The sequence below is a fragment of the Chinchilla lanigera genome, unplaced genomic scaffold (genome assembly GCF_000276665.1).
Source record: "Chinchilla lanigera isolate Chin_1 unplaced genomic scaffold, ChiLan1.0 scaffold00047, whole genome shotgun sequence".
In the NCBI taxonomy this organism is placed as follows: domain Eukaryota; kingdom Metazoa; phylum Chordata; class Mammalia; order Rodentia; family Chinchillidae; genus Chinchilla; species Chinchilla lanigera.
The window spans coordinates 10,972,348-10,982,395 of NW_004955448.1; the positions used below are offsets into that span (position 1 = coordinate 10,972,348).

Below are 10,048 nucleotides of genomic sequence, written 5' to 3' on the forward strand. Positions count from 1 at the left end.
CCTCCCAGCCCGGCCGGGGCGCGCCCGCCACTGCCCCGGAGCCCGGCGCCCGTGCGCTTCGGGAAAGCGAGTGTGTGGGAGCGACGCGCTGCGGCGGAGCAGGAACGTCCGCACACGGCGTTTTCTCCTCCGCGTCCTTCCCGCTAGTTACGCGTGTTACGGGAAAGAAGTAGCTCTGGCAGGTGGAGTTACTCGCGTTTGTCTTCCGGAAAGCCTGAACTCGCTGAGAAAAACAGCATTAAGACTGAATGTTTGGGAGAAGCAGAAAGAAAAGTATTCTAGCCTCAAAGCAGGGATTCCTGGGGTTCCGGAGGTGGGGGACTACGGGCGACGCGGCGAAGGACGGGGCTGCCGGTGCCTCGGCGCCCAGCCCCGGGGAAGGCCGGGAGCTGACACCGGCGGGAAACCGGGGAGCAGCGAGCCGGCCTCCGCCGTGGCGCCCGAGTTTGTGGGCGGAGATGCATACTCCAGCAGGTAACGCGGGTCGTAAGCGTGGACGGGAGAAGTCACACGAATGCAGGAGCAGATGCGTAAGATCCGTAAGCCTAACGTCACGTAAAAAGATGCTCAGACCCTGAAGAAGCGGGGAGAGCGAAAATGCAGCTGCTTTGGGTCTCTACCTGGATACGTCTAATAATGACCTCTAAACAGAATAGTGGAAAAAGATAAAAGATGTAAAAATCTGCAATTACTAACAGGTGTAGAGGGCCAGGGGTATAGCTCAGCGGCAGAGCGCCTGCCTCGCAAGTGCAAGGTCATGAGTTTGATTCCCGGTACCACACACAAAAAAAGTAGTATACTATCAGGTATGGAAAGAGAAAGCTGAATAACAAGTTTGGGGATATTTGGGTGCTCGGGTCAGACTTCCTGCTGCTTCTGTCCCAAGCACTACAACAAGCAGCCTCAGTGCCGGAGAAGACCCCTGTCCAGGAGCCAAGACACTTTCTTGGTTTTGTTTTGGTTCATTTTCGTTTTTACTTTTTGGAGGTGAAGGGCTGAATCCAGGACATTTCCACAGAGTTACATCCTCAGCGTTTTTAAATATTTTATTTCAAGGCACAGTCTCACTAAGTCACTAAGCTGCCCCGGCTGGGCTCAAATTTGTGATCTTCTTGCCTCAGCCTCCCAGAGTGCTCAGATTCCAAGCCTGTACCACCACACCCGGCTTTATTCGGGATTTTAACAGCTACAGACTATATCTCCCATCAACTGGCCTCAGCAGAATTAAAGAAAGCTTGTGATTTTGCAGTTAGAAGGCTCCTGTGGTTCATTTCTATGACTTAGAGAAAATACAGCTGCAACTGGTGCCATGCGGTGTGGTGTGGCGGTGAACCAGGGACACTGAGCTAGGAGAATCCAACAGTTCGTAAAATGTTATTTTACCTGGGGGAAAAGCCAAAGCTCTATGAAGCAGTGATGCTCATAAACTCAGAGATTTGGAGTTGGGAGAGATCCTGGACACAATCCTGAAAAACCTTATTTTCAGGACAAAAAAAACTATAAATGTTGGTTTCTCTTAAACTGATTTTGAGCCAAAATTTGCATATTAGTGCTCAAAACATAGAAACTACACATTTTTTAAGCCCTAGGAAATACCCTGTATGAAGGATTTATTTTCAGTCCGAAGCTGTACCCTTGAAGGCGAGCTGGAAGACGAACAGATGTTTCCCTCCAGTGTCAGTTTCCTCCCTGCCCAGTTTCCTTTCTCACTGTCTGCGCTGAAGAGTCCTTGAATTTCAAATGCCACTCATTTTCTGCATTCACTTTAATGAAGTTGGCACTTACCCAGTTTTCTAGGGCTTTCTCTTTGTAATTGTTATGCAGGCATCATTTAATTATCCAGATATTTTGAATTTCAAGACTTTTTCTTAGAGGCTGGGGATTTAGCTCAGCGGCACAGCGCCTGCCTGACAAGCACAAGGTTGTGAGTTCAATTCCCGGTACTAGAAAAAAAACAAGAAAAAAAAAAAGACATAGCATTTTTATTTTGATATAGTATTATGTCACTTTCTACCCTACTTCATGAAGCAAATACAGGATTTGTTAATTGCCTAATAAACACACAATTTAGATGCAAAGAACAAGCTGGGCTTGATGGCACACAGTTGTAACCCTGCACTCAGAGGCTGAGGCAAAAGGATCACAAAGTCAAGCGCTGCCTGCATGACTTAGTGACATAGCAGGGCCCTGTCTAAAACGGTGGAAGGGCTGGGGCTGTACTTCCAGGTGCAGTCCTTGAGTTCAGTGCCAAGTACTGCCAAAAAAAGAAAAAAAGCAAAGAATGCAGGTCCTGTACTCAAGTTGCTATACTCAACTGAGCTCCTATAGATCTAGTTAAACGATAATATTAGATAAACTGTAGATTAGGGTGGGTGCGGAGCAAGCTGGGACAAGTAGCTCAGATGCTCTGTGACAGTCCCTCCAACTGCAGGTGACTGGGAAGCAAGTAGCTGGAGCTGCACACTGGTGATCCTCTGTCCTGAGAGCCGCTGAGGGGCTTCTGTAGCAGACACGAGCAGGCGGCCCGAGGATCCCCATTCGTCCGGTGCTGCACCACATTCCCCCTGCTTGTCTGCCTCCCGTACTCAGTGGTTGGACCTGAGACAGGAAGACAAGTCTGACGTGGGGCACTGCCTTCCCCGTGCTAGCTGCCATCACACTGAAAGTTAAGAACCATTCAGCGTTCAAGTTCTGAAGAGTAGGAGTAGCAAAACACCTCTGTTGTTTAAACCCTCTGCTGAAACACTGCCCCATTGTTTCTCAGAGGAAAAGTCCTACAGTCGTACTCTTCCAGTTACAAAGACCCTGTTCTCCCTTGAGCACGTGAGGATGCATACACGAGCCTGTATATTCAGAATGGCACAGCTCAAATACACGGGTGTGCTGAGGACTTGAAACAGCTCATACGAGTGGTCGCGGTCAGCCCTCAGAGGGTCCTCTATCTGCCTGCGTTCCTTGTCCAGTTTCAGTGAGCTATGGATCAAAATTATTTGGGAAAAACTCCATCTGCTCTGAACGTGTACAGACTTTTTTCTTACTATTCCGTGGTAGAATATAACAGCTGTTTCCTTAACATTTACATTGTAGTAGGGATTTTAAGGAATCTAGAGATAAAGTACAGAGGAGTATGTGCATGGATTTTATGCAAATAGTGTCCCATTTTGCATAAAAGACTTGAGCATCTGCAGCTTTTGGTATCTTGGGGAGAGAGGACCCATGGAGGTTTCATGGAAGACAGAAAGTTGCCTTAGAAGGAAGGGTAGCTGCCTACCTTACAGTGAGAGCCTGTGCAGTAGTCGCATGTGCAGATGCCCGGGCATGGCTGTAGCTCCCTTCAGGATGCCTTCAATGTTCAAAAGGACCACAGCTTGCCATTTAGGAAAAAAAAGTTTAGAACAGTCTGGTGTGATTTAATTTGTACTCCAGCTTATTTCTCAGATGATCCTGGTGATGTTTGAATAAACAAGGAAGTTTTAGAGCATTCAAAAAAGGAGAGATTGCCACCTCATGTATGTAATAACCTTAAACTACAATGGCTAGCATTGATTGAACACTTACATAGACTAGGCAGTGCTAAATCATTTATTATCTGCTTGTCTGTTTTGAGACACGGTCTTGCTCGTTATTTCTGACTGGCCTTGAACTATATAGTCCAGTCTGGCCTCAAACTCATGTGGACAGTCTCCTGCCTCAGCCTCCTGAATGCTGGAATTACAGGCATGAGCCATCACACCTGGCTGTTCGTTATCTTACTTAATCCTCACAAGTGCCCTTTAGAAGTTACTATTTTTTAAGCTTTTAAATGAAATATTAAAAAAACACTGGCCTCTGTTTCTATCATTATTTTACAAAGGAAGGAACTAAATATTAGCAAAGTTAACTCCCTCAAGGCTACCTAACATGGTTCTGTCATTCCAAAGTAGGTACTCGTCACTGTAGTCTGTGTGCTTTTATTTTCTTCCTCATGGCCCCCGCCCCAACCTGCACTGGGGATTTGTTATGTTTGTGTCTGCATGTCCCCCCAAATTCTCATGCAGTCATGGGACGGAATTCTAGATTTATGATTGATTTATGGCCCAGTGTTGGAGTTACGGGTGTGAGTACTACACCTGCCCTGGGGCGGGTAGTTTGCATACAGTGTAAGGGAGGGAAAGAGGCTACTTGCCGCTGCTCCTCCATTTTGCTCTTGTTGCTCTTGCTGTTTTCCACCGTCATGAACTGTTGCCCTTGCCATGTGCCACTCTGCCTTTGAGCCAGCCGAGTATGGACTGAAACCTCCACAAACTAAGCTAAATAAACCTTTCCTTCCTTAAGTTTGGGCATCAGGTATTTTGTCTCAGCAACGGGAGAAAAGTAACCGAGACAGTATTGAACCCAGCGTCTTGTGCATGCTGGGCTTTTTAAATTTTATTTGGGACAGGTTCTCACTAAACTAACCAGGATGGCCACAAACTTGCAATCCTTCTACCTCAGCCTCCCGAATACCTCGGCTTACAGGTATGCCCCACTGCACCGGCCTCTTTGTTACCTTCTGTGTAAGTGATACTCCTTACACAGTAGTACTACTATAACAAGTTACCACAAACTGTGTCTAAAAATAACAGAAATTTATTCTTTCAGTTTGAGGAAGTCTGAAGGCAAGCTGTAATCCCGTACACACTCCTCAAAGGCCCGACAGTGTGTCCTTGTGTTTTCCAACTCGATGCCACACTTGGCTTCTGCCTGCACCCGGCCGCCTCTCTCTGTCTTCTTTTCATCCCTTATAAGAAATACTTGGCACTGGACTGAGGGCCCACCTGCATAACCCAGAAGGGTCTCAAGTCAAGGTGCTTAATTTTATCTGCAAAGAGGCTTATGGCTGATACATTGTGTCAGCTTGAAGTCTAGAAGCTTAACTAAGTAACTCCGCAGTTTTACACCCTGGGGCGAGGACATGCCCTTACCCTCTAGCATGTTCATCCTGTCAGCCTGAGAAGTTTAAAAGGTGAAGTGATTGAGCAGTGGGCCAGGGGCCTTACTTTGTGAACATGCTCCGCTTGGAAGACGAGGGCAGGGAGACGGCGTGGGCCTGGGCGGATAGCTGGCGTACAACATAAGGAGAGCAAGAAGCCTTGTTTCCCCGCTTCTCCCCCTGTGCTTTTGCTGTCTCTGCTGCCTTGAACTGTTGCCCTGTGCCACGCCACCCTGCCTTGGAGCCGGATGATTACGCACTGAAGCCTCCACAAACTGCGAGCTAAACGAACCTTTCCTTCCTTAATTTTGGGCTTCGGGTATTTTGTCCTAGCAGTGAGAAAAAAAATAACTAAGACAGACACTTTTTCCAAATAAGGTCATATTCACAGGCTGTGGGAATTCAGATTCTGTGGACATAATTTTTGGGGGTCTCCCGTTTAACACACTGCACCATCCCAATAAGATCCCTGTGGGTAGGAGTTGTCACGTATAAAGTGTGGAGAGCTTATTCTCATAGAGTAGCTGGAGAGTAAATTCCAGAGATCATCTCCTCATTTTTAGCAGAATAAACTTGGTCCCAAAGGAGCAGGACCCTGCTCACGGTCACACAGCAAGTTCACAGCGCTACAAGGCCACACCTGAACTCCTGCTGCCCTCTGGAATAGCCATTCCACACTACTGGGGAGGGAGGGAGGCCCCTCTGCCTTCTCTCTAGTTCTATATGGGCTCCTGGGCTGGACCTAGAAACTCAGTTGATGCAAGAACTGATTAGAAAGAGAAAAACACACATTTTCATAATTTTACATGTGCATAGCGAGCTTCCCAGGAAAGTGACGTACAAAAAACCAACCAAAGCATGGTGACTTTCTACTTTTTAGACGCACAACAAGCGTGTGGAGGAGTGACAGGACAAGTGATATCTGAAGCAGGGTGGTAGGCTCTAGGGCTGCTACTAGGAGATAACTCGGGGGAACTAGACGCTCGGGGGAGATAAGGGTTCCTTCAAGAGCTTGCTCGATCAGGCTGGTCGCAGGCCCACTCTCCAGTGTCTAGTGATCAGGGCTACCTCCCGGCCTTGGAAGGTGAAGAACACCCTCCCCAAGTAATCATGGCGCGGGGCGTGTGGGAAGTGCAGGCCAGATCGCTCGCTCTTTTTTTTTTTTTCCTTCAGATCGCTCTTTCTGAAGTGATACTTTCTCAAGTGATTTTTGTCCAAAATGATCAACATACCAATTTGGTGTATTGTGAGAGTGCAACACCACCAGAGGGTGATTTTTATGTCGTTACGCGATGAGTATTTTTCATCTCATGGTTTTTCATCTGTCAAAACATCACAGTAAAAACAATCATCACTTTGTGACGTTCCTCAGGACAGGAACAGTTGGTTTTGTTTGTCTGGGCTTTGTGTGTGTGTGCTCATAACTATGAAAGGTACACAATTATAATTTTTGTGACCAGCTGCTAAGGCGTTGGGTCCACGTTTTACAATTCCGTCCTTTCTAGCCCAAATAAACAACTTTGCTTAAGGCTTTTGCATTGGAGATTTAGCCGCAGCTTCAAGATGCAAGCTGGCCAGCAGCGCCGTCAGTAAGCTGTGAGGCGGACCTGCGACCTGGGGCCCGCGCGCCGCCTGCACCCCGTACCCTTGGGGAAGCCTCGGGCCCGCGCGGGCAGGTACGAGGCAGCTGACGACCCGCTCGGCCAGAACGAGGGCGGCCTGCTGCATCCCCGGCGTCAGCGCGTCCTGGACAAGCCGGGACGTCCGCAAGGGTCAGATGAGCAGGAAAGGCGGTACCAAGGAGAGGAAGAAAGCAGGGAGCCGCGCCGGGCGTGGTGGTGCACGCCCGTAATCCCAGCACTTGGGAGGCTGAGGCTGGAGGATCGTTGCGAGTTCGAGACCAGCCTGGGCTACAAAGTGAGCTCACGGCCAGGCTCACCTGCACAGCGAGACCCTGCCTCAAAAAGACAAAAAAAAAAAAAAAAAAAGAAAGCAAGCAAGAAAGCAGGGAGCCGGGAGAGCGGCCGAGCGCCCCAGGGCTGCAGGGAGAGCGCAGGAGCCAGAGGGAGCTCGTGCAGCAAACCGGGCGGCGCCCTCAGCGCACAGCACCCATGAAGGACAGTGGGCGTCTGCAAACCACCACCAGAGATCCCCGTGAAAGAGCCAGCTTTCAGCGCCCCCCAGGTCTGCACAGCCCGTAATCCGGGCTTCCCCGCGCCTGTCAGTAAGAACTCTCCCACCTCACCTCCCTCTCCTTCCTCCCGGCTCAGTCGGAAGGTGAGAAATAGGAGGCAAGAGACGGCAGTTACCTGAGAGCAGGGAAGCGGAGAGGAGGTAGTTTTGGCGGGGTGGGGGGGAGCCAACCCCATCCCTTCCCTGTGCGTCAATCAGCAACCCCAGCTGGCCTTGCCTGAGGGAGTGCGAGTAACTATAGTTCTAAGTAAAGGTTCAGCTTTCACCGTGGTGCTAATATCTGAAATGAGCCTGGGTTTTGCACGTTAAAGGAGACTTCGGGTTACCAAGCAATGACTAGAAAAATCAAGGGCCTGCTGGGGTTTTCTCCAAAGCCAGAAGAACTTTCCCCACTGAGTGAGTTCTGAAGGGACATTTGAAAAACAAAAGTGAACTTGCTGTGGAACTGATCTGTTTGTGTTCAGATTACCATTACACTTGTTGAAAACAAGTCTCGATTTTATCCACCTGCCCACGAACAATTGGAGATCTGTTACTCTGAAACAAAGAGCTGTTTGTTGCAGGGAGACAGTGCTGGCTGAGATGGGTGTGCTCGCCACGCATCGCCCGCCCAGCTCGATCTCACGGACCTCTTCCAATGGCCTTCTCTCTGGAGCAAAACGCGGCGGGTTCCCTTTTCCATGTAGGCGGTTGGTCCTTGTTTACTGTGTCAGCTCCTGACTTCCAGACCCACACGATCAAGCTGTTTCTCCTAAAACAAATGGTAATTCCTTCCCTACTGACAATTCTGGTTCGACACAAGAGACTCTGTTTCTTTTGATGATAGTCTAGAATGAACTTCCCGGGCCAGGGACATAGCTCAGTGGCACAAGGCCTGCCTGGCAGGCGTGAGGTCCTGAGTTTGGTTCCCGGTACACCTCAGTGTTTCTGATTCCTGCTGGTTATTATGAGTTACTGTGTGTTTTCTATTCACTCATAGCTTCAAATTCTTGTCCTAAATTCTAGTCAATCCAACTGTAGGACTGATCAAAGTAAGTAGTGCCAGGCCAGGCATGGCAGCACAAGACTATAATCACAGCACTAGGGAGGCTGAGGCAGGAGGATTGCTGCAAGTTCGAGGCCAGCCTGGGCAACTTAGTGAATTCGGAGCCACGCTGGACTATACTGCAAGACCCTGTCTCAAAAAACAAACAAACCAAAAAAGGGCAAGTAGTGGCAAAGCTAATAGCAAATGGTTTGATGACATTTCCAACAGGACAAAGTTCTGGATGTCATAAAACTAGGAATCTTTCTATTTTTAAAAGTATTCAGCTGAATAATATTCTGCTAAATATGAGGTGGTTGACAGGATTTTTTTTGTGTAAAAAATTTTTAACTCCTACAGTGTTAAACTGTGCTAAATTATCTGTCATTTTCAATTAATAAGATATTTGCCACAGAGGGAAAAAAATCCTACTAAAGGCATTCCTCTCTTTAATTGTAATATCCAAGAATATTTCAGATTTCTTCCATTCTGGGCATGGTGGTGCATGCATGTAATCCCAATACTCAGGAGGCTGAGGCAGGAGAATCATCATAAGTTTGAGGCCAGCCTGGGCTATATAGTGAGTTTAAGACCAGCCTGAACTACATATGGAGATCTCACCTCAAAAAACCAACCTCCCCACTAAAAAAAGATGTTTTCAAAGGTTGGTATAATAGTTGAAAATATTTTCTCAGCATAATTTTTATTCACTTCAGTTTTTAAAATGGTGCATATGTTATAAGTATGGGCTGGATATGTAACTTAGTGATGGCATACTTGCCTGGTATTTCCAAGGCCCTGAATTTGATTCCTGGTACTGAGGGAAGGAATTGACCATAGGTAAATTGTATGAGTTAATGTTATAATAGCCCACACCCAATACATTCAAATTTGTGTCATGCTGCTAAGTTGTAACACATTGGGAGAGTCAAAATAATCATTAACATTGCATGTGCCATTTCTGGAACTCTTCTTTAGAAACCTTAGGGTTAATCTATGAGCCAAACAAAAAAACAAACAAAAAATTTAAAAATCACATTAATTTCATGGGCCTAATATTTGTCTTTAAAAAGAATGAAGAAATTACAAGGGGAAAAACTAGCCCTAGTAGATATTAAAATATACTAAAAAGCTTCTGTAATTAAAACAATATGTTACTGGTACAAAAATAGGTCAGTGGAATAAACTAGAGCAGGGACTAGCAAGTTCTGGCCTGCGGTTATTTGTGTTTTACAGAATGTGCCCTTGGAATGTTCATTTCTTCATGAACTGTCTGCGGCTGCTTTTGCCTTATAGTAACTATGGCGACCTCATGACCTGCAGTCCTAAATATTTACTATACGATCCTTTAACAAAAAAATTGCCATCTCCTGGACTAGAAGATCCTGAAATAGATTCAGGTGTATAAAAATTTAATATGATAAGGTTGACATCTCAAATTCACTGGGGCAAAGGTAAATTTTTTTTATGTAAACGGTTCTGGGAACAATTAATTAGTCATTTGAAAAAAGGTAAAATTAGATTCATACTTCAGACCACACCTAGGAATAAATTCCAAATGTATTAAGATTCTAAATAAAAGGAAACAATAGAAGTATTATACAAGAATGAGTAAATATTTATTAAACTTTTATGTAGAAAAAGGCTTTTTTATGACTCAAAATCTAGAGGCAATGAAAGAAAATATTGATAAATTTTACTATATGAAATGAAAAACTGCTCATAGCAAAACCACCATAATCAAGGACAGCAAACAACTGAAAAAAATATTTGCAACATTTGTCAGTACAGAAGGACTAATATCCCCACTATATCCCCAATATGTGAAGAACATTTACAAACCGAAAAACAACCATAAATTTGATAGAAAAAGAGAAAAC

General features: G+C 46.2%; 1 protein-coding gene across 1 annotated transcript in view; it reads left to right on the forward strand.

Moving 5' to 3' along the window:
* The window catches only part of LOC102005196, a gene marked incomplete at its 5' end in the record, with an annotated part of 44,459 nt that continues 34,411 nt past the window's right edge, over positions 1 to 10,048 (forward strand). The window contains 1 exon segment of the mRNA XM_013518600.1: positions 1 to 474. Within this exon segment, the coding sequence (XP_013374054.1) occupies positions 1 to 474 (474 nt within the window).